The sequence below is a fragment of the Salvelinus alpinus genome, chromosome 2 (genome assembly GCF_045679555.1).
Source record: "Salvelinus alpinus chromosome 2, SLU_Salpinus.1, whole genome shotgun sequence".
Classification (NCBI taxonomy): Eukaryota; Metazoa; Chordata; class Actinopteri; order Salmoniformes; family Salmonidae; genus Salvelinus; species Salvelinus alpinus.
The window spans coordinates 66,794,049-66,819,390 of record NC_092087.1 but is presented as its reverse complement, the minus strand read 5'-3'; the positions used below and the strand labels follow the sequence as shown (position 1 = coordinate 66,819,390).

The following is a 25,342-nucleotide window of genomic DNA, read 5'->3' as shown; positions in this document are numbered from 1 at the left end:
ACTGGGAATGTGATGAAAGCTGAAATAAATCATTCTCTCTCCTATTATTCTGACATTTCACATTCTTACAATAAAGTGGTGATCCTAACTGACCTAAGACAGGGATTTTTTAAATGTCAGGAATTGTGAAAAACTGAGTTTAAATGTATTTGGCTAAGGTGTATGTAAACTTCCGACTTCAACTGTAGATGGGGCGGAGTGAAAAGCCAGCAGCAGGTCGTGCGACAAAGACCCCCTCCAAAATGAACCATTTGGATAGCAGAGTCCCTACTGAGTATTTCCCATCCCACTTTAGCTGAGACAGGTAGACAAATTCTCTACAGCTGAATATTCTCAACATACCAGTGTCAACATTGTATTTTTATATTTTTATTATTGGTATTAAAGAAAGTTTTTTAAAACCATGTTTTTTATTTGTTTTCATAAATGACTCATTGCATTTTAAATATATTGGGAATGAGCTATCCACATTGCAATGTTTTGAAATGCGCGCTTTTATTTAGAAGATTTCCTCATTAACATATAAACAGGACGTCATCGTTTGTGCTGCTGATAGAATACTAGTAGAAGAAGAAGCCTCTTCAACAACAACAACACGGCTACTGATTCAGCCATCTCTGTACCGTTAGCTTGTTAGCCAACATAAAACCTACCCATTGCATCACTTTGGACCTTTTTTTTTGTATAGCTACACGGATATTAGTGTTTTAAACGCAATTCTGATAACGTATGTACTAGTTGATTTAAACGGAATTTGCAATTTAAGATTGATACTGAGCCAAGCACTAGGGCAGTCGCTCATGCTAACGTTAGCTAGCTTACATCCCCGATAATGAGCTCACAAAGCGTATCCCCCGCTGTTAAAAAAGATGTCTGCTGGACAGAGAAAGAACCTCCGGGGCTGAACATTGTCGTGAAAGAAGAAGAGGGGGATACAGTAAAAGGAGAGGAAGAATCTTTCAGAACGATGAATGAGAAAGAGGAGGCTATCACATTGAAAGAAGAAGAGGGGGTTGTTATGGTGAATGAAGAGAAACGTCCTTTTGTAGTGAAAGAGGAAGTAGACGAATTCAGAATGAAAGAGGAGACTATCACATTGAAAGAAGAAGAAGAAGAATATTGTATAGTGAAAGAGGAAGAGGAAGAGATAGCTATCTCAATAAAGGAGGAGGAAGGAGAGGAGACTGAAGACACCAGTGAGTTTTGTCACAGATAGAACAAGGTTTTGTCCAGAAGGGATTTTACAGATTTGGTATAAATTGACTTTTCGTAGCAGGTTTAGGAGAACTTATACAGCAGGTTAGGTTTAGCACACACACACTTCACAGAGTAGGGGTGCCATAATGGCAATATGTATGTTTGTTCTGCCCACTATGCTTCATTTGATCCCATTGGAAACAACAGACTGTGGTGTATCTTGGGTTAGTTATACAAATCTTTGGTATTGTCTTAAAAACAGGGGCACAAACTGTGCAGTTGTTGATCCGATGTGTGGTTTTAAGAGGTATTCTACTGACCTCCGTTTTTTAATATATATTTTTTCATTTTCGTTTAGTTTGTATTCAGAGTTCGCTCTCCGACTGAAGGTCCTAGGATGAAGAGAGTGATATGCCTGGAATCAGGTAGAGAGCCAGCTACACCCTTTGTTTTAACCAATAGTTGAACTCTTCCCTTTACAGAACCAAGGCAAAATGCTGTTTTCTGGCCCTCCCAGGGCTGTATAGTGAAAGAGGACATCAGAAAGATACAGGAAGAATATAGTGTGGCACCCGTGAGTCCCAGCCAGACTGTTGATGATGATGACAATGCTATTCACTACAATGAAGAATGGAACATGGAGGACAAGGATTGGTTTCCTAGCAACTGGCTGGAGGTAAGTATTTCCCAGTCATTGAGTGTTTTGGTTCTCAACAGTCCTTCCTTGATTCCTCTCATTCTTGATTCTTCAACCTCCTTCTTTGAATACATTGGAGGAGAATATTTGAGGTTCCTCCAAATGTCCTATATATGTAAATGCACTTGGCAAATAAAGGTGATTCTGATTGGACTTTCTCTTCCAATGCAATTTGGGAAGGAGGTCCAGAGAATGAGAGGAATCAAAGAAAGACTGCTCAGACTTTTGAGAATTCAAAGTTCCTTGACATGTAGGAGAGTTTCCCACCCTAAATTGATTCTGTCATTATTTACACATGTGTTTTCCAGGACACGTCTTTCCCGCCCCCCTCCCCTCTCCTGGAGCCCCCAGGTCGTGCCTCACTGTGGGGTCTGAAGAGGGTGTCTGTGCGGCTAGTCGATTGCATGAAAACACAGGGGCTGAGTGGAACTGCGAGAGGAGATGAAAAGGGAGGTTCAGATTCAATGTCATCAGGTAAGAATAATGGTGTGTGTGGATTAGTCTCCAATCTTCTTCTGTAACAGTTCATTAATTGATATTTATTGACCCATATTTGCAAAACATAGCTATTTAGTGTTGATTAGCAGCTCACCTGTCAGGGCTATACAGTGCAACCGTTTTGGTCTCGTATAGGGCTGTTGTGGTCCCGAAATTTTGTCAGCCGGTGATTGTCAAGGAAATAACTGTCGGTCTCCCAGTAATTGACTGTTAATTAATCTTAAACACATTTAGCATCGTCTGGCTTCCACACACAGCCTACAAGCCACTGATGCAGAACTTTGGAACATCTACATTTTAAAAAGTCGAATAAATCCATGTAATATAGCCTACACCTTCACAATAAATCCATTATTATTTTAGAGTGGTCTAAAGAAACATGATATGAAGAAAATGTATCTAGAAAATGTTCTATTTCAGAAGAACAGAATAGCATACTCTGAGTTGTCCTTATGGCATTGCCAGATCAGGATCTAACATATGGCTGTGGGCTACACTAGTTCATTTAGCATACAAGATTTGCTTAGAATTCCATGGCATTATTTTATAGTATGAAGAATACAACTGAACAAAGCTGAATAAAATAGAAAGGATATTTTCTCCAAACGGTTTGAGAGAGTGCGCACATGCGGCTATTCCGTGTTGAGTGGTTAACAAATAAATAGGTACTCTTATATGCTTAATTTAGTGTTATTAATGTAACTTTAGTTGTTCTGTAACTTTTAGTTGTTGTTTAGATGTTTAATACATTGTCAGGCTGCATGATGTGACTCTAATGATGATTTGAAAAAAGTTGCCTGAAAGGCATGGGCTCTGCTTTGTTTCTACACACTTCATCAGTCCCTCATTCACAATTTGACAAGCACTTGATAATGCCTTGAATTTCCCGGCGGCATCCCCTTTGTGTGGCCATAATACACCCCCAAAAAAACCTTTGCAGCCCTTTTCCCTGAGTGCTGCCTGCTCTGAAGCATCTATCATCTCACTCACACAGCTCTCCATCACGTGATCGGGTCTTTCTCACAGGCTACAAGTGAAGACACTTGTAATAGGATAAGAACGCGTGCATAGGATAAGGACGCTTGCAGTTGTGTCCCCAATGTGTCTTATCCTATTCTGAGGTGCATATTGACGATATTGGAAGAACTGTCTACATTTACTTTTCGTCAGCCAACAAGATGAGTAGGCCTAACGAACAGCAACAGCACTAACCTATGTCAATCCACTATCCCCCATAGTACAAAAGTTGACCTATTCTGTGCAATAAATAAATATTCCAAACATAGTCTGGAACAGTTGTGGGATGTGATAGATCTCAAATTAATACAACCATTAGCTTTAAAAAAAAAAACGACGTAATGAGGCTGACGCAACAGATCAGAACTTTTAGCTTAAAATGTTGCTAAACTATTAGGCTGTTTCTTCACATTATAAGCACAGCAATGTGCACACGGCAGTAGGCTATAAGCGCAAATGTTCCATTAGTGGGAAAACACCATTATCAAAAGTAACCACAAATGTGATTATGCATGAAATGCTTTTATTATAAAGGTGCATTTTTATGGTGAAAATGATCTTCCCCAAACTTGAAACTCACTGCACTGTATGCCAGTTGTAAAACTGATTTAATGTGCTTCATTTTAAGAAGTTATTTGGCTAATTTAGTATCAAAACATATAGAACTATGCGATAGGCTACATGAGGTGTGCGACTATGATGAAAACATAAAAAAGCTTTGTTTCTTACCTTAAGCTGGGCATCATTCACAAGTGATGATATATAATTCACAAGTGATAGGCTAATATTGTCACACGTCAGACTATTCTTGTTTTAATCTTGTCTTTACACATATTAAATAATATGTGTGAAATTCGCTTTGATTTAGAATGGACCATTATCATGCACCTGACTTGTAACGGGCAGGGGAAAAAATACATGTCATCTCTGCACTATACCACCCCTACCTTGTCACAACACAACTGATTGGCTCAAACGCATTAATTAAGAAGGAAAGAAATTCCACAAATTAACTTTTAACAAGGCACACGTCTTAATTGAAATGCATTCCAGGTGACTACCTCATTTTGTATTTGTATTTATTATGGATCCCCATTAGGCAGCAGCTGCTCTTCCTGGGGTCCAGCAAAATTAAGGCAGTTTATACAATTTTAAAAACATTACAATACATTCACAGATTTCACAACCCACTGTGTGCCCTCAGGCCCCTACTCCACCACTACCACATATCTACAGTACTAAATCCATGTGTATTTATAGTGTGTGTGTGTGTGTGTGTGTGTGTGTGTGTGTGTGTGTGTGTGTGTGTGTGTGTGTGTGTGTGTGTGTGTGTGTGTGTGTGTGTGTGTGTGTGTGTGTGTCTATATATGCATGTCTCTGTGCCAATTATTGTGTTGCTTCACAGTCCCCGCTGTTCCGTAAGGTGTTTTTTAATCTGTTTTGTAAATCTTATTTTGCTGCTTGCGTCAGTTACTTGATGTGGAATAGAGTTCCATGTAGTCATGGCTCTATGTAGTACTGTGTGCCTCCCATAGTCTGTTCTGGACTTGGGGACTGTGAAGAGACCTCTTGTGGCAAGTCAATTTGGGTATGTACCAGTGTCCAAGCTGTGTGCTAGTATTTTAGACTAGAGGTCGACCGATTATGATTTTTCAACGCCGATACCGATTATTGGAGGACCAAAAAAGCCGATACCGATTAATCGGCCGGTTTTTATATATATATTTGTAATAATGACAATTACAACAATACTGAATGAACAATGAACACTTATTTTAACTTAATATAATACATCAATAAAATATATTTAGTCTCAAATAAATAATGAAACATGTTCAATATGGTTTAAATAATGCAAAAACAAAGTGTTGGAGAAGAAAGTAAAAGTGCAATGTGCCATGTAAAAAAGCTAACGTTTAAGTTCCTTGCTCAGAACATGAGAACATATGAAAGCTGGTGGTTCCTTTTAACATGAGTCTTCAATATTCCCAGGTAAGAAGTTTTAGGTTGTAATTATTATAGGACTATTTCTCTCTATACCATTTGTATTTCATATACCTTTGACTATTGGATGTTCTAATAGGTACTTTAGTATTGCCAGCCTAATCTCGGGAGTTGATAGGCTTAAAGTCATAAACAGCGCAATGCTTGAAGCATCGCGAAGAGCTGCTGGCAAACGCAGTAAAGTGCTGTTTGAATGAATGCTTACGAGCCTGCTGCTGCCTACCACCGCTCAGTCAGACTGCTCTATCAAATCATAGACTTAATTATAATATAATAACACACAGAAATACGAGCCTTAGGTCATTAATATGGTCAAATCCGGAAACTATCATTTCGAAAACAAAAGGTTTATTCTTTCAGTGAAATACAGAACCGTTCCGTATTTTATCTAATGGGTGGTATCCATAAGTCTAAATATTGCTGTTACATTGCACAACCTTCAATGTTATGTCATAATTACGTAAAATTCTGGCAAATTCATTCGTAACGAGCCAGGTGGCCCAAACTGCTGCATATACCCTGACTCTGCGTGCAATGAACGCGAGAGAAGTGACACAATTTCCCTAGTTTAATATTGCCTGCTAACCTGAATTTCTTTTAACTAAATATGCAGGTTTAAAAATATATACTTCTGTGTATTGATTTTAAGAAAGGCATTGATGTTTATGGTTAGGTACATTCGTGCAACGATTGTGCTTTTTTCGCAAATGTGCTTTTGTTAAATCATCCCCCGTTTGGCAAAGTTGGCTGTCTTTGTTAGGAAGAAATAGTCTTTACACAGTTCGCAACGAGCCAGGCGGCCCAAACAGCTGAATATATCCTGATTCTGTTGCACAGAACGCAAGAGAAGTGACACAATTTCCCTAGTTTAAAGAAATTCATGTTAGCAGGCAATATTAACTAAATATGCAGGTTTAAAAATATATACTGGTGTATTGATTTTAAGAAAGGCGTTGATGTTTATGGTTAGGTACACATTGGTGCAACGACAGTGCTTTTTTCCCGAATGCGCTTGTTAAATCACCCATAAATTAACAGGCACCGCATCGATTATATGCAACGCAGGACAAGCTAGATAAACTAGTAATATCATCAACCATGTGTAGTTAACTAGTGATTATGTTAAGATTGATTGTTTTTTAAAAGATACGTTTAATGCTAGCTAGCACCTTACCTTGGCTCCTTGCTGCACTCACATAACAGGTGGTCAGCCTGCCACGCAGTCTCCTCGTGGAGTGCAATGTAATCGGCCATGATTGGTGTCCAAAAATGCCAATTACCGATTGTTATGAAAACTTGTAATCGGCCCTAATTAATCGGCCATTCCGATTAATCGGTCAACCTCTAGTTTAGACAGACAGCTCGGTGCATTCAACATGTCAATACTGTCAGGACCCGGTGCGAGAAACAGTCACTAAATCGGCAGAACCCAGAAGATGAGGCAGACACAGCAGTACTAGAGATGGTGGTTTAATAAAAAATAGATAATTTCCAAAATACAAAGAAAATCCACAAAGTGGTAAAAACAGCAAGGGAAAAAACAAACCTAAAAGACTAATCCAAAATACAAAAGAACAAAACCAGAGAACCTCTGGAAAATCCAACAAGAGAAAAATATATGTTCACAACAAGGCTTGGGCTGGGGCTGGGTGCTAACATACAAACACTGAGCAAGGAACTAAGGAACACACAGGGATTAAATACTAACAAGGGAACGACATACAGGTGCAAACAATAATAGAGCAAGGGAAAAACAAAAGGTACAAAAAAGGTGCAATGGGGACATCTAGTGACAAAAAAACAGAACAGTCCTGGCCAAAACCTGACAAATAGTGAGTCAATCTCTTCTCCACTTTCAGCCAGGAGAGATTGACATGCATATTATTAATAGTAGCTCTCTGTGTATATCCAAGGGCCAGCCGTGCTGCCCTGTTCTGAGCCAATTGCAATTTTCCTAAGTCCTTTTTTGTGGCACCTGACCACAGGACTGAACAGTAGTCAAGGTGCGACAAAACTAGGGCCTGTAGGACCTGCCTTGTTGATAGTGTTGTTAAGAAGGCAGAGCATCGCTTTATTATAGACAGACTTCTCCCCATCTTAGCTACTACTGCATCAATATGTTTTTTTAAATATTTTTAAATTTTTTAAATTTTTAATTAATTTTTTTTTTCTCCCCCTTTTCTCCCCAATTTTCGTGGTATCCAATCGCTAGTAATTACTATCTTGTCTCATCGCTACAACTCCCGTACGGGCTCGGGAAAGACGAAGGTCGAAAGTCATGCGTCCTCCGAAGCACAACCCAACCAAGCCGCACTGCTTCTTAACACAGCGCGCCTCCAACCCGGAAGCCAGCCGCACCAATGTGTCGGAGGAAACACCGTGCACCCGCCCCCCTCGGTTAGCGCGCACTGCGCCCGGCCCGCCACAGGAGTCGCTGGAGCGCGATGAGACAAGGATATCCCTACCGGCCAAACCCTCCCTAACCCGGACGACGCTAAGCCAATTGTGCGTCGCCCCACGGACCTCCCGGTCGCGGCCGGCTGCGACAGAGCCTGGGCGCGAACCCAGACTCTGGTGGCGCAGCATAGCACTGCGATGCAGTGCTCTAGACCACTGCGCCACCCGGGAGGCCCTTTGCATCAATATGTTTTGACCATGACAGTTTACAATCTAGGGTTACTTCAAGCAGTTTAGTCATAACAACTTGCTCAATTTCCACATTATTTATTACAATATTTAGTATAGGTTTAGGGTTTAGTGAGTGTTTTGTTCCAAATACAATAGTTTTAGTTTTAGAAATATTTAGGGCTAACTTATTCCTTGCCACCCACTCTGAAACTAACTGCAGCTCTTTGTTGAGTGTTGCAGTCATTTCAGACGCTGTAGTAGCTGACGTGTATTGTGTTGAGTCATCCGCATACATAGACACTCTGGCTTTACTCAAAGTCAGTGGCATGTCGTTAGTAAAAATTGAAAGAGCAATGGGCCTAAACAGCTACCGTGGGTAATTCCTGATTCTAACTGGATTATATTTGAAAGGCTTCCATTAAAGAACACCCTCTGTGTTCTGTTAGACAAGTAACTCTTTATCCACATTATAGCAGGGGGTGTAAAGCCATAACGCATACGTTTTTCCAGCAGCAGACTATGATCGATAATGACAAAAGCTGCACTGAAGTCTAACAAGACACCCCCCACAATCATTTTATAATCAATTTCTCTCAGCCAATCATCAGTCATTTGTGTAAGTGCTGTGCTTGTTGAGTTTCCTTCCCTATAAGCATGCTGAAATTCTGTTGTCAATTGTTTACTGTGAAATAGCATTGTATCTGGTAAAACACAATTTTTCCCAGAAGTTTACTAAGGGTTGGTAACAGGCTGATTGGTCGGCTGTTTGATCCAGTAAAGGGGGCTTTACTATTCTTGGGTAGCGGAATGACTTTAGCTTCCCCCCAGGCCTGAGGGCACACGGTCTCAAGTAAACTTAAATTGAAGATGTGGAAAATATGGCAATATCGTCTGCTATTATCCTCAGTAATTTTCCATCCAGATTATCAGACCCCGGTGGCTTGTCATTGTTGATAGACAACAATCATTTTTTCACTTCTTCCACACTGACTTTACGGAATTCAAAAGTACAATTCTTGTCTTTCATTATTTGGTCCGATATACTTGGATGTGTAGTGTCAGCTTTTGTTGCTGGCATGTCATCCCTAAGTTTGCTTATCTTGCCAATGAAAAAGGCATTAAAGTAGTTTTCAATATCAGTGGGCTTTGTGATGAATGAGCCATCTGATTCAATAAATGAAGGAGCCGAGTTGTCTTTTTCCCATAAAATTTAATTTAAGGTGCTCCAAAGCTTTTTTCTATCATTCTTTATATAATTTATCTTTGTTTCATAGTGTAGTTTCTTTTTAATTAGTTTAGTCAGATGATTTCTTAATTTGCAGTACGTTTGCCAATCAGTTGGGCTGCCAGACTTAATTGCCATACCTTTCCCTCATCCCTCTCAACCATACAATTTTTCAATTCCTCATCAATCCAAGGGGATTAAACCGTTTTACAGTCATTTTCTTAATGGGTGTGTGCTTATTAGTAACTGGAATAAGTAGTTTCATAAATGCGTCAAGTGCAGCGTCTGTTTGCTCCTCATTACACACCACAGACCAGCAAATATTCTTTACATCATCAACATATGAATCACTACAAAACTTATTGTATGACCTCTTATACACTATATTATGCCCAGCCTATGGAACTTTGGTTTTCCTAGATATGGCTATTATATTGTGATCACTACATCCTATGGATTTGGATACTGCTTTAAAGCAAATATCTGCAGTATTAGGAAAGATGTGATCAATACATGTTGATGATTTAATTCCTGTGCTGTTTGTTACTACTCTGGTAGGTTGACTGACAACCTGATCCAGGTTGCAGGCACTGGTTACAGTTCGATGTTTTTTCCTGAGTGGGCAGCTTGATGATAGCCAGTCAATATTTAAATCACCCAGAAAATATACTTCTCAGTTGATATCACATACATTATCAAGCATTTCACACATATTATCCAGATACTGACTGTTAGCACTTGGTGGTCTATAGCAGCTTCCCACAAGAATGGGCTTTAGGTGAGGCAGATGAACCTGTAGCCATATTACTTCAACAGTATTTAACACTGCCTCCGTTGGCATTTCTGTCTTTTCAGTAGATGTTATAACCATGTATTGCTACCACTGTCTCATCAAAGGTATTATCTAAGTGAGTTTCAGAGATAGTCAGAATATTAATGTCATCTGTTACAAGCAAGTTATTGTCTTCATGGACCTTGTTTCTTAGGCTACATATGTTAATATGGGCTATTTTTAGCACTTTTCTGTGTTGCTTGATTGTTTTTAATGCTTTAATGGGAAGCTTATCAGAGGTAGACTTATTCATGTTATTTACATTGGAGCTGATAGTTCAGGGTGAGCTGCATAAAGGGGTCTTCCTACTATATCACACCGCCTCAGTGCTAACAGTGTAAGTCTGGTTTATAGGGTCATGATTACTGCTTACAATAGCTGTAGGATAAACAGATGTATTTCGGGTACATAAATTAAATTACTTACATTGTGTTTGCCAATGCCCCTAAGATCATGTACATTTGATGCAGCATTATGACGACTCATTGTCACAATGGTAGAGATGAACTGAGCTGGTTTTGGATCATTTACCAGTCATTGTTTCAACGCAGCCTTGAAATGCGTGGAGCCAAGATGATTTGGATGGACTCCATCATTCCTGTAGAGTATCTTCTGTTTCCAGAAGGTGTCAAAGTTATCTATAAAAGTGACTCCAGCAGAGCTACGGTAGTCTTTTAGCCAGATGTGTAATGCCAGCAGTCTGTTGAATCTTTCACATCCGCGGCCCAACGATGGTACTGGACCTGAAATTATTGGCCATTTTTTGGAGTCTTTTAATGCTAAAATCAGTTCTTTGAAATCCATTTTCAAATATTCCGAGCTAGCCCTCCTGATGTCGTTTGACCCCACATGGACTACGACAGCGTCAGCTCCCGGCATCTGTGGTAGAACAGTCGGAAGCAGCCTTGTTATGTCCTGTACTCGTGCTCCTGGGTAGCACAGGGTTTTTGCCTTGGGACCGAGATGTTTCTCACCATAGAGCTGCCTATAATGACAGCTGGTGATGTTGAATGGGCCGGTCTCTCAGGCAGCCTCATGTTCTGTTGAGGCTGGGAGCTCTGAGGGTCTGAACCCGAGGTAGAAGAATACCAAGAGTGTGCAAAGCTGTCATCAAGGCAAAGGGTGGCTACTTTGAAGAATCTCAAATATAAAATGTATTTTGATTTGTTTAACACTTTTTTGGTTACTACTTGATTCCGTATGTGTTATTTCATAGTTTTGATGTCTTGGCTATTATTCTAAAATGTATAAAATAGTAAAAATAATGAAAAACCCTTGAATGATTAGGTGTGTCCAAACTAGACAACAAAAAAGGTATAAAAGCTGCCCAATTAGTGGGAGGGATGAGGGCAACTTCTTGTCGTGCGAGGGGCTCAAGTTCAGAACGGCTGTCAGTCAAAACCCATACAGCGATGAGAAGTGCAGAGCCAGAGCTCTGACGTCATGTATAGCATGTTACTGTATAGCCACTGCATGCCAATTTAGGCATTTATCAGTGTAAAGGGTTAAAGTAATGAAAAGTACTTTTTTTTTTGTCAAGTTTTTCGGGGAAGGCTAACTCCACTGTAACCTGAATTAAGTATTTGAGGTGTGAGTTGAGGAACAATCAAATCAGATTCCCTCCCTGTAGCACAGAAGGCATTAAAGGACAATTCCACCTCTTTTCAACCTCATTCACTATATCCAGCACCAAACCAGTGTCTACATATATGATCTGTGGTTAAAAAGATTAGAAGAAAGGTCCTAAAAAATGCTTCTTTGTGACATCACAGGGGTAGGATTAAAATAGGGATGGGCATGGTTGTCCGAATATTTGAATATCTGAAGGAATGTTAGTATTATTTACTTGCAAGTATTATTTTTTGATAAGAAAAAATATATTTGAATGAAAATGCTTTGGAATTGTTTTTATTAAATTGTCTGTGACTTTGCTACATACAAGGATTGACCATGACATTAGACATTTTAATAAAACAACAGTTATATTACAGTTTTTATGAGTGCGCCAGTGGAGGCTGGTGACTTGAAAAATTGAGGACGATGGGAGACACATGGTATAGGTGCGGAACGCACGGAGACCACAAAGTGTGTTTAAAAAATAATCAAAGACAAATAATTTTAACCTAAAGCATTTAGTAAAGACATTTATAGTACAATATTATGGGGAAGGGGAATGAGAGGGCTACTTACACAGTGTTGGAAAGGAATCACAGCAGTGATTGAATGAGGGTATGAGGCATGAGTTGAGGTGTTCAGAGGCTTGACCAGTGCAGGACAGGATTTTACTGGGAAGACAAAAAACAATAACACAACACACTACACGGTTAGACAAAAGAGCTAAGAATGAGTTAGTCTAAGCAAGGAGTAAAATCTTTGATCTGTAATAATGTGATTGTGTATGTGATTGACTCTACACACAGTAATCAGAGAAAATTGATAGGGGTACTCACAGTGCTTGGAAGGAAAACATTCAATGTGCCAGTGGATGAGCAGGTACATGAGACGTCATGGCTTCAGTTCATGTCAGGAGAAAGTTGACAATGGTAGTGGAGTGGAGTAGTCATCACCTGTTAGTCAGGGAACAGGAGGGGACTTAGCTGTAAAATACAAATAGCAGATACATTATATTACAGCTGCGCCATCGTAGGTTTGGACAACGAGTTTCTCTATGAAGTTAAACTCAGACATCTCAAAATTCATGTAGTCAAACACAGACTGCGCATCTCGCCCGCTTGACACATCAAAGTAGCCCAAGGAACGTTCCTGAATAAAGCCCTGATCATCCACATACCTGACGATAACTGACAACTGCAAGCAGACTGGTGGCACCATGGGTCCCAGAGCGGTGGGGTTTTCCTGATATGTTAACCTAACTATGAAAACTCTGCACCCTATAAGGTATGACAGTGATTCATCAGTTGTAAAAAGGTTTTATATGGGCTATGATGGGACCAATCAAGTCACATTGTTTTAAAACACTCCTGGCCCTGGGGGGGATGAAAACCCTGCCAAACTGCAGCTTCCTTATATTTGTTCATATAAATTATATTTAGACTAGATTAGGAGGGGGATTTCCTCTACTCAGACACATAGACAACAACTGATAGACAATGAAACTCACAGGACTGAGCTGGCTTTATGCATGTTTGCATCATGCAGGCCTATGCAACTGTAGGGCTTGTAAAAAAAAAATAAAGAGACATCTGCCATCACTATTATGTTGATTGATTCATTCCAGGTAATCATTTTGGATGAAAAACGTATAGGCAGCCTAGCCAGCCCAGTTTTGAATATAATAAAAATGTGATCACATTCACATCTTCTCCTGACACACAAATGGACTATAAATACATAACGTTACCAATTAGTTTACCCTGACCAGATGGACATGGAGCATAGGCTGTATGCAGCTGCTCTTATTAGTAGCCGACAGTTGATCAGACGGAAAAATCGTCTCGTTTTCGTCGCATACAGCATGTCAGATTTCAAATTTTTAGGTGTAGCCTAGGCTGCAGCAACATTTATGTCATGAGTTTTTGCTTGTGTCTGTCCGGGCTGATTTTGTGTTATCATCTTTGCTAAATAAATACCAGAGGAAAGTGCAAAGCCTACTTGAGTGCACGTGACAAAATGTGTTGCGTCAACCTCTTTCTTTAATCTAACATTTAATGGCTGATGCGATGGAAGCTATCAAATCATTCGGGATTGTTTTTGACATCCCAGAAAAGATGTTCAGCATGTAAAGAATCTTAACGTGCAATTACAGGCGGCTTGATGATAAGCTCCCTGTTGACCAGCTAGACATTTGATGCCAGTTGGTATTGAACGCTCTCACCTTTTCGCAGAGGACGACCCTCGCTTTTAATTCACACCTTTTCATCCTTCTTCATGAGACTGATCTCAGGCAGAGGTCGACCCTCGCTTTTAATTCACACCTTTTCCATGTACCCCAGAGAATGAAAGGGGTTCTTCAACAAAAAGTCTGCACACTCGCGCTGGTAGCTAGCTACTGAAGTTAAACGTTAAATACAGTTGAAGTTGGAAGTTTACATACACCTTAGCCAAATACATTTTAACTCAGTTTTTCACAATTCCTGACATTTAATCCTAGTAAAAAATTCCCTGTCTTAGGTCAGTTAGGATCACCACTTTATTTTAAGAATGTGAAAAGTCAGAATAATAGTAGAGAGAGTGATTTATTTCATATTTTATTTCATCACATTCCCAGTGGGTCAGAAGTTTACATACACTCAATTAGTATTTGGTAGCATTGCCTTTAAATTGTTTAACTTGGGTCAAACATTTTGGGCAGCCTTCCACAAGCTTCCCACAATAAATTGGGTGAATTTTGGCCCATTCCTCCTGACAGAGCTGGTGTAACTGAGTCAGGATTGTAGGCCTCCTTGCTCGCACATGCTTTTTCAGTTCTGCCCAAACATTTTCTATAGAAAACCATGGGAAAATGCAGCCGTCATACCGCTCCGCAAGGAGACGTGTTCTGTCTCCTAGAGATGAATGTACTTTGGTGCAAAAAGTGCAAATCAATCCTAGAACAACAGCAAAGGACCTTGTGAAGATGCTGGAGGAAACAGGTACAAAGGTATCTATATCCACAGTAAAACGAGTCCTATATCAACGTAACCTGAAAGGCCGCTCAGCAAGAAAGAAGCCACTGCTCCAAAACCTCCATAAAAAAGCCAGACTACGGTTTGCAACTGCACATGGGGACAAAGTTTGTACTCTTTGGAGAAATGTCCTCTGGTCTGATGAAACAAAAATAGAACTGTTTGGCCATAATGACCATCATTATGTTTGTAGGAAAAAGGGGGAGGCTTGCAAGCCGAAGAACACCATCCCAACCGTGAAGCACGGGGGTGGCAGCATCATGTTGTGTAGGTGCTTTGCTGTAGGAGGGACTGGTGCACTTTACAAAATAGTTGGCATCATGAGGTAGGAAAATTATGTGGATATATTGAAGCAACATCTCAAGACATCAGTCAGGAAGTTAAAGCTTGGTCGCAAATGGGTCTTCCAGATGGACAATGACCCCAAGCATACTTCCAAAGTTGTGGCAAAATGGCTTAAGGACAACAAAGTCAAGGTATTGGAGTGACCATCACGAAGCCCTGACCTCAATCCTATAGAAAATTTGTGAGCAGATCTGAAAAAGCGTGTCCGAGCAAGGAGGCCTACAAACCTGACTCAGTTACACCAGCTCTATCAGGAGGAATGGGCCAAAATTCACACAACTTATTGTGGGAAGCTTGTGGAAGGCTACCCGAAACGTTTGACCCAAGTTAAACAATTTAAAGGCAATGCTACCAAATACTAATTGAGTGTATGTAAACTTCTGACCCACTGGGAATGTGATGAAAGAAATAAAAGCTGAAATAAATCATTCTCTCTACTATTATTCTGACATTTCACATTCTTACAATAAAGTGGTGATCCTAAGACATGGAATTTTTACGGGGATTAATTGTCTGGAATTGTGAAAAACTGAGCTTAAATGTATTTGGCTAAGGTGTATGTAAACGTCCGACTTCAACTGTAGATGTAGAGATGAAACGATTATAGTGACCGAATTTATCACGGTTATCAGTATTATCGCGGTATTGTTAAAATGTGCTTGAAATGTTAAAAAATTACTGATACACACACTGAAATAATTTCATCAAGTTTAATATTGAAAACTAACAAACAACAAATACAATTAGTAGCACTATGCACTTTTTTATTTTATTTAATTTTACCCCCTTTTCTCCCCAATTTTCGTGGTATCCAATTGCTAGTAATTACTATCTTGTCTCATCGCTACAACTCCCGTACGGGCTCGGGAGAGACGAAGGTCGAAAGCCATGCGTCCTCCGAAACACAACCCAACCAAGCCGCACTGCTTCTTAACACAGCGCGCCTCCAACCCGGAAGCCAGCCGCACCAATCTGTCGGAGGAAACACCGTGCACCTGGCCCCCTTGGTTAGCGCGCACTGCGCCCGGCCCGCCACAGGAGTCGCTGGTGCGCGATGAGACAAGGATATCCCCCTACCGGCCAAACCCTCCCTAACCCGGACGACGCTAGGCTAATTGTGCGTCGCCCCACGGACCTCCCGGTCGCGGCCGGCTGCAACAGAGCCTGGGCGCGAACCCAGAGTCTCTGGTGGCGCAGCTAGCGCTGCGATGCAGTGCCCTAGACCACTGCGCCACCCGGGAGGCACACTATGCACTTTTTGTGTGCATAAACATGAAAATAATAACATTAACATTAAAGATGGCGCCATGTGGCCATGAGAGGTAAAGGTTTCCCTAGTTCAGGTTTAAATGAACACATCCTTAAGTAAGCAAATCAAATAAACAAACAACAAATAAAATTAGCAGCACTATGCACTTTTTGTGTGCACAAACATTAAAATAATAACATTAACATTAAAGATGGCGCCATGTGGCCATGAGAGGTAAACTCTGTGTTCAGTGGCACTGAACACTCCCTCTGATGGCCCGCTAGTTGCTGGGATGCACAAAAGCTTCCTTGCACCACTGGCAAGGTGAGGGAGCTCTGATGCATGGCCCCTAGTTGTTATTATTATTCACACACACACACACACACACACACACACACACACACACACACACACACACACACACACACACACACACACACACACACACACACACACACACACACACACACACACACACACACACACACACACACACACACACACACAAACAAACACACACACACACTCACACAGTCTATCTTCTGTGTTGGATTTGAGTATATGCAATGACCCCATGCACAATTTACATAAATACAAATGAGTCTTAAGAAGACGGTGATAGTAATTGCAATGAGCCCAACAATTGACATAAATACAGGAGTCGAGTATCGGAGTCTATAGTGTTTCCCCTGTTGGAACACTTTTACAACCAAGTCGACGACTGAAGGATTTTAAATGAACAAAATATGTTGGTTGGGTGACTAAACTACATAACGTGTTATCGTGTGCAATGGGTGAATAGAGTCTGCAGACACAACGCATACAGCAGCAGAACAACGTGTAGTGTTATTACAAGAGTAGGTAACACTTACATTATTGACAAGCTATTAGCAAGTTAGAGAGACAAACCATGACGTTTTCCCCCATTCCGAAGTCCCCACATCATGCATTGAGCTAAATGTTAACTTGCCTTTCATTCGCTATAAAGTAGTGGGTGGTGGTCACGAAGATTACTCAAAAGATTTGAAATGTTGCAGCGTTTTTTGTTGTTGCATGTTCTGCAGACAGGGTGACCATCTTCGATTAAGTTTCCCTCAGCACTCTTGTAAAACCCAAAATATGACCACACTTCAGATTTAGTCCTCTTAGAAGGTGCTGTCACTGCCTTCCGCCATGTTTTCACACAAAACAAAACCCACAGTGCATGCTGCGCCTGCGCTAGACTGTTGCTAACTTTGGTTGATGTTGGACAGTATTTACCGTGAGTTTTTCAAACCACGGTAATCAAACACGGTTTTAATGATAATTACAATTTGAAATGGTAATACTAACCGCCGGGAATTTTACCGTGGTTTATCGTGAAACCGGTAACCGTTTCATCCTTATATAGATTAGAACTCTCTTGGTAGATAGTGTGGTCTACAGCTTATCATAAGGTATTCTACCTCAGGTGAGCAATACCTCGAGACTTCTTTAATTACATTTACATTTACATTTAAGTCATTTAGCAGACGCTCTTATCCAGAGCGACTTACAAATTGGTGCATTCACCTTATGATATCCAGTGGAACAACCACTTTACAATAGTGCATCTAACTCTTTAAGGGGGGGGGGGTTAGAAGGATTACTTTATCCTATCCTAGGTATTCCTTAAAGAGGTGGGGTTTCAGGTGTCTCCGGAAGGTGGTGATTGACTCCGCTGACCTGGCGTCGTGAGGGAGTTTGTTCCACCATTGGGGTGCCAGAGCAGCGAACAGTTTTGACTGGGCTGAGCGGGAACTGTACTTCCTCAGAGGTAGGGAGGCGAGCAGGCCAGAGGTGGATGAACGCAGTGCCCTTGTTTGGGTGTAGGGCCTGATCAGAGCCTGAAGGTACGGAGGTGCCGTTCCCCTCACAGCTCCGTAGGCAAGCACCATGGTCTTGTAGCGGATGCGAGCTTCAACTGGAAGCCAGTGGAGAGAGCGGAGGAGCGGGGTGACGTGAGAGAACTTGGGAAGGTTGAACACCAGACGGGCTGCGGCGTTCTGGATGAGTTGTAGGGGTTTAATGGCACAGGCAGGGAGCCCAGCCAACAGCGAGTTGCAGTAATCCAGACGGGAGATGACAAGTGCCTGGATTAGGACCTGCGCCGCTTCCTGTGTGAGGCAGGGTCGTACTCTGCGAATGTTGTAGAGCATGAACCTACAGGAACGGGTCACCGCCTTGATGTTAGTTGAGAATGACAGGGTGTTGTCCAGGATCACGCCAAGGTTCTTAGCACTCTGGGAGGAGGACACAATGGAGTTATTAGACATCGCGCACTAGCTTTTATTGACAAATAGACACCCCCACCCCCACCCCTCGTCTTACCAGATGTAGCTTCTCTGTCCTGCCGGTGCATGGAGAATCCCACCAGCTCTATATTATCTGTGTCGTTGTTCAGCCACGACTCGGTGAAACATATTATTTTACAGTTTTTCGATGTCCCGTTGGTAGGATAATCTTGATCATAGCTCATCGATTTTATTTTCCAATGATTGCACGTTGGCCAATAGAACGGATGGCAGTGGGCATTGACTCTGCGCCCAAAATGTGAAAATACAATACATTTTCCCGACACCCCCCCTCGAACCTATAGTGCTACAGCCAGTGTTAAGATTTACTGCTGTGTTAAGTTTGTTTAAATAAAGCTCAGAGTGCTTTATCACCCCCTTCATTCTCTCGACAATATGAGGAAGATGACTGATTTTAAATATTTTATTCGTAAAATGTTCCTGTGTAAAGAATATATATATATATTCAAATACATATCACACTACACATTTAGGAATAACAGGATGCATTTGAAACGTCATGCACATTAAAACTTTCATATGAATAAAATGAAAGGAGTGGGAAAGAAGATGCTCGTGTATTGATAAGCACATCAATGTTATGATTATGATACACACACAATAAAAGAAAGACGGCACTTCTAATAGCGTATTTCCCACCTTAGCCTGCTAAATTTGCAAGATAACTTTCATTTTCATTTCGGCAAAAATGAAAACGTGGCACTAACTCGCCCACGGATCGCCGTTTTCAGGTTTGTCTCAATAAAGAGTTTGGCGTTCGACTCACTAGGCTGTCCACAGGCTACATGGACAAGCAGCTACATGCCTGGCTGGAGTTAGTGGCAGCTGCAGGATCAATATCCACATCCGTAACGTGGATGAAGCCTCAGCTGGAATGTGAAGCTAACTGAAGCTGGCTTGCTTCAGAAAACCATAAGTAGATCTAGCTAACCTTGTAATATACCCCTCAGAACCCCAAATGTAAGCTTGTTTTACTCCGTTGTTTGTATACACTGTAAATGTAGTCCATTAGGTCTAATAAATGCATAACAGTCAAGTTCTATTTTGTTTTTATTAGGCTACAAAACACTACCGCCATTCTGTGATGACGTGCGCTGCTGTTTTATTGATGGATCATGTCTTGATTAAATCTCATAGGAAGACAATTTTATCATATGGAGGTTTCATTCAGGTGTCTGTTTAGTATTTAACTAAACACTCTGTTTGTCTTTGGCAGGAGAGAGACTAAACTCTCACTCGAACAGCGGAAAGTGTACTTCAGGGGAACCAGACCCAGAGATGCCCAAACCAGCAAGACAACACCGCTGCTCGCAGTGTGGAAAGAGTTTTACTAAGTTACGGAACCTAAAAGATCACGAAAGAATACACACAGGAGAAAAGCCTTACCACTGCTCACAATGTGAAAAGAGTTTTACTCAGTCAGGGCACCTGAAAACACACGAGAGGACGCACACAGGAGAAAAGCCTTACCCCTGCTCCCAATGTGGAAAGACTTATACCCGGTTAGGGCACCTTAAAGACCATAAGAGAACGCATAAAGGGGAGAAGCCTTACCACTGCTTTCAGTGCGGAAAGAGTTTCACCCAGTCAGGGAACCTGAGAACGCATGAGAGAATACACACTGGGAAAAAACCCACACACTCTGTAGAGAGGCCTTTCCAATGCGCTCAGTGTGGAAAGAAATTTATCCGGTCAACTCATCTGAAAGAGCATAAGAGAACACACACAGGAGAAAAAACATTCCAATGCACTCAGTGTGGAAAGGGTTTTACTTGGTTATGGACCCTGAAAGACCATGAAAGAACACACACAGGAGATAAGCCTTTCCAATGCTTCCTGTGTGGAAAAAGTTTTACCCATTTAGGGAACTTAAAAATGCACAAGAGAATACACACAGGAGAGAAGCCTCACCACTGCTCCCAGTGTGGAAAGAGTTTTACCCAGTTAGGGCACCTGACAACACATGAGAGGACACACACAGGAGAGAAGCCTTTCTACTGCTCCCTGTGTGGAAAGAGTTTTACTGAGTTAGGGAGCCTGAAAAAACATAACAGAATACACAAAGGAGAGAAGCCTTTCCAGTGCTCCCTGTGCGGAAAGAGTTTTACCCAGTTAGGGAGCCTGAAAACACATGAGTGGACACACACAAAAGAGAAGCCTCACCTCTGCTCACAGTGTGGAAGGGGTTTTGTTGAGTTAAGGGGCCTGAAAGAGCATGAGAGAATACATACAGGGGAAGAGAAAACATACCACTGTTCTCATTGTGGGAAGGGTTTCGGGCGATCAGGGCATCTAAAAGTGCATGAAAGAACACACACTGGCGAGAAGCCGTATCAGTGCTCCCAGTGTGAAAAGAAATTTTTCTCATCAGGGGACCGGAAATCACATGAGAGAACACACTTAGTAGAGAGGCAGAGGGCTTTCCAATGCTCTCAGTGTGGGAAGAGATTCATCCAGTCATCTCATCTGAAAGATCACATGACAATACACACGGGAGAAAAACCATTCCAATGTTCTCAGTGTGGAAAAGGTTTTACCAGGTTAAGGAGACTGAAAACACATGAGATGACACACACAAGAGATAAATAATCCTTTCAAATCCTCTTAGTGTGAAAAAGCTTTTACCCGGTTAGGACACCTTAAAATACATGAGATGACATGCAGGGTAGAAGCCTTTCCATTGCTCCCAGTCTGGAAAGAGTTTTACCTAGTCAAGATACTTGAAAAAAACATGCGCTAACACACTTTGCAGAGAATCCTTGAATAAATCCACACTGCAGGAAAATATATTTTTATATGATTGAGTTAACTCATTGATCCTGCTTTGTTATATACCCCTCAGGTCTAAGTCTGCGAAAAGGAAAGCAGGCCCAGTCCTTGCCGTTCTGCCACCCTAGGCGAGAAAATAAATTGCCGCCATCCTCCCCTCTCATACTTCAGTAAAAGTAAAGATACTGTACCTTAATAGAAAATGACTCAAGTAAAAGTGCAAGTCTCCCAGTAAATTACTACTCGAGTAAAAGTATTTGGTTTTAAATATACTTAAGATTCAAAAGTAAATGTAATTGCAAAAATATACGTACAGTGCATTTGAAAGTATTCAGACCCCTTGACTTTCCACATTTTGTTACTTTACAGCCTTATTCTAAAATTGATTAAATAGTTTTTCCCCCTCATCAATCGACACACAATACCTCATAATAACAAAGCAAAAACAGGTTTGGATGTATAAATGTATAAAAAAACAAAAATGGAAATATCACATTTACATAAGTATTCAGACCCTTTACTCAGTACTTTGTTGAAACACCTTTAGCATCAATTACAGCCTCGAGTCGTCGTGGATATGATGCTACAAGCTTGGCACACCTGTAAAAAACATTTATTTAATCAGTTTTATAATAAGTCTGTAATGTAACAAGATGTAGAACAAGTCAAGGTGTCTGAATACTTTCTGAATGCACTGTAAGTATCAAAGTAACAGTATAAATCATTTAACATTCCTTATATTAAGCAAACCAGATGCCACAATTTTCCTGTTTTTATTTACGGATAGACGGGCACACTCCAACACTCAGACATAATTTACAAACAAAGAATTTGTGTTCAGTGAGTCTGCCAGATCAGAGGCAGTAGGGATGACCAGGGATGTTCACTTGGTAAGTGTCAATGTTTTAAAATGTAACTTTTATTTAACTAGGCAAGTCAGTTAATAACAATTTCTTATTTACTACGATGGCCAAACCCGGACGTCGCTGGGCCAATTGTACGCTGCCCTATGGGACTCCCAATTACGGCCAGTTGTGATACAGCCTGGTGTCTGTAGTGACGCCTCTAGCACTGAGATGCAGTGCCTTAGACCGCTGCGCCACTCGGGAGCCCATGTTAGTAACAAGTTATTTTGGGTGACGGAAAGATCATGGAGTAAAAAGTAAACGTAAAAAATATAAATAGTAAAGTACACACACCCCCAAAAAAGACTTAAGGTGTACTTTTGAAGTATTTTTACAACACTGCTCATCCATGTGGTACCTTTTGTAAAACATGCAGTTGCATTGGATTTATTAGTCCTGGTGTTAGTCCTGGTTCCTGACAAAGGTTTTTCTATTTAAGCTTTGAATATCAATTCCCCAAGTTTATCAGGCTTGATCTTGAGACTATTTGCTATGAGAATCAACGTGTTTACACAGCGGGAAATGCAGATGTATTTTCTTCGCTATAATCAGCTGGTCAAAAATCCAGGGATACAAATCTTAAACACTTATCTATTTTACTACTGCAGTGAAGTTAGCTTTATATTGAAGATTCTGACTTTACTCGTCAATACCTCAACAGAACATGCCAGGAAAATTATAGAAATATAATTCTAAATCAGCTGACAATAGCGAACAAGTTACACCCCTTGTTTTAACATATTTACTTTTTGGAGGCAAAATTTTGCTAAAACATTGCTCTCTGCTCCAAGGGGTAAGGGACCCATTTTAAAACAGAAACGCTTACTATAGCATGTTAATGAACAATGTCAATATCTTCTCAACCACAGACATACCCAGATAACACATTTTGGTTCTGGCAACGGTCCCTGAAGGTTGTGGGAACGTTCCCTGAACGTTGCACCAATGTTCCCTAAAGGTTTAAACGGATGGTTTTCTTAACGTTCTTATAACGTTCTCTTTTGGTTTTACAAAGATAGCGGGGCACGTTCTCTGAAGGTTACACTGTAGGCAACGTTCTCTGAAGGTTCTGGGAATGTTCTCTGAAGGTTAACAATGGTCCCTAAAGGTTCAAAATTATAGTTTTCTTAACACACACACTGGATGGCACAATTAAATATTAACAATTAATTCTTATATTTATACCAGTTATCCCACTGAAGACATTTTTTAAAAGTATACTACGTCATAACTGACTTTATATGGGCAAATAAAAAATACAAGTTTCAAATTACAGTCACGTCAAACAGCGCAGCCAGAATAACAACAAAGTAGCTGCATTTGCATGTGTTTGTTGTTTTCTAGTGACATTTATTTGGATACATCCATAACAATGAGCTAATGATGCGCGATTTCACCTGGGATAGAAAATGTGCTCTCTCTCGTCAGGGCACTGTTGCTCGAGAGCTAGCCAACAACACAGCTAACACAATCATTTTAAACGGAAGTTGGAAAGACTACAAACTAGCTGCACATTGTTTTGTTTGACCTGTTTTCTATTGCTAGTTCTTTGTATATATCCATAAAAATGTTGATTCATGATTTCGAACTGGCTGAGAAAAGCTGCCTACCTGTCTGTCTCATCCCAACACGTTCATTACTATGGGACAGGTGGAGATCGAATTTGAATATTGAAACAATTTAGCAAATGTTGAAGAGACAGACAGCAAGGTTTATACAAATCTCCAATGTTGAAAACTAAATGTTAGTCTAAAAGAAATGGGAGATAATGTCTACATGCTTTTTATAGTGGAGATCAAGTTTATAAATTGCCTGGCTGGGCTGATGAGACAGGGGATTGCACAGGCAGATGGAACAGAGTAAATAGGCATTTTAACATCATAGATTTAGCCGGTGGTAACTTGTGGAGTAGACACAGGCTGGAATGTGGTTTTAAGCAATCAGGATTAGACCCACCTGTTGTATAAGTGTAAAACTAACAATGACTCAATAACCCATGTCTTCTGCGAATGCTATAAAGTTCAAAAGTTTTGGGCGGAGTTAGAAAGTTGTCTGTCAGAAGTATCAAAATGTAAATGTACTTTTAATCCGTCTGTCTGCATATCAAGACATGGCATACGAATGAGCAGTGAGATACCCGAAGTGCTGGATGATACTTTTCTCATCAACCATCTTGAAAACATGCACACTTAACTGGAAATCAACCAATCCTCCATCGCTAACACAATGGAATGGTCAAATATTTTATTATCTAAATGTTGAAAGTGCGTGGGTGACAGAGAGAAACAAAATGGTGCAGTTTTAGGCCATGTGGCGGAAAGTGATGCTGGCGCTGGAGATTAATGGGGGGGTGAGCAGATAGGTCTGGCCAGATGTGATGACGTTGATGTTTGTGTGCTGTTGTTTGGATGTGCATGTTTAGTATTGTTTTAAAAAATGTATAATTTTAACAGTTAACACATTTATAATTTTAGTTAACAATTCAGAAATCTGCAACCTGGTGACTGCCTCATGAAGCTGGTTGAGAGAATGCGAAGAGTGTCCAAAGCTGTCAAGTCAAACGGTGGCTAAATATATCTTTATTTGTTTAACACTTTTTTGGTTACCACATGATTCCATGTGTGTTATTTCATCGTTTTGATGTCTTCACTATTCTACAATGTAGAAAATAGTCCAAATATAGAAAAACCCTTGAATGAGTAGGTGTGTCCAAACTTTTGACTGCTACTGTATATGAATGTATTTTCACATTTGTTTTGAATGTTCCTAATTTAGAGTCACTACAGTGTACCTCTGGTGCTGCACACATTGTTGTTTTCTGAGCTGACATTTTTAATAAATGTTTAATATACATTTCAATAAAAGTGAGAATCAAACATGTATTGTTTTTTCAATGACTACACCACAATTGAACAAAACAGGCGTGATTCAGTATAGATAGAATTCTGGCCCATTGTATCATTTTCTATGTCTTGTCTGGTCGTTCACAGTTTTAACCTTTTTCGGGGGTTCCTTTTT

At 40.6% G+C, this 25,342-nt stretch overlaps 1 protein-coding gene across 1 annotated transcript; it reads left to right on the top strand.

Moving 5' to 3' along the window:
• Positions 1–575: 575 nt before the first annotated feature.
• On the top strand, positions 576–25,204 carry LOC139567157 (zinc finger protein 431-like). Its single transcript, XM_071388639.1, has 4 exons — positions 576–1,196; positions 1,680–1,873; positions 2,203–2,368; positions 19,867–25,204. Exons 1-4 carry the CDS (start codon positions 833–835, stop codon positions 21,237–21,239), a joined length of 2,097 nt encoding a protein of 698 aa, XP_071244740.1. The 5' UTR covers positions 576–832; the 3' UTR covers positions 21,240–25,204.
• Positions 25,205–25,342: the final 138 nt, after the last annotated feature.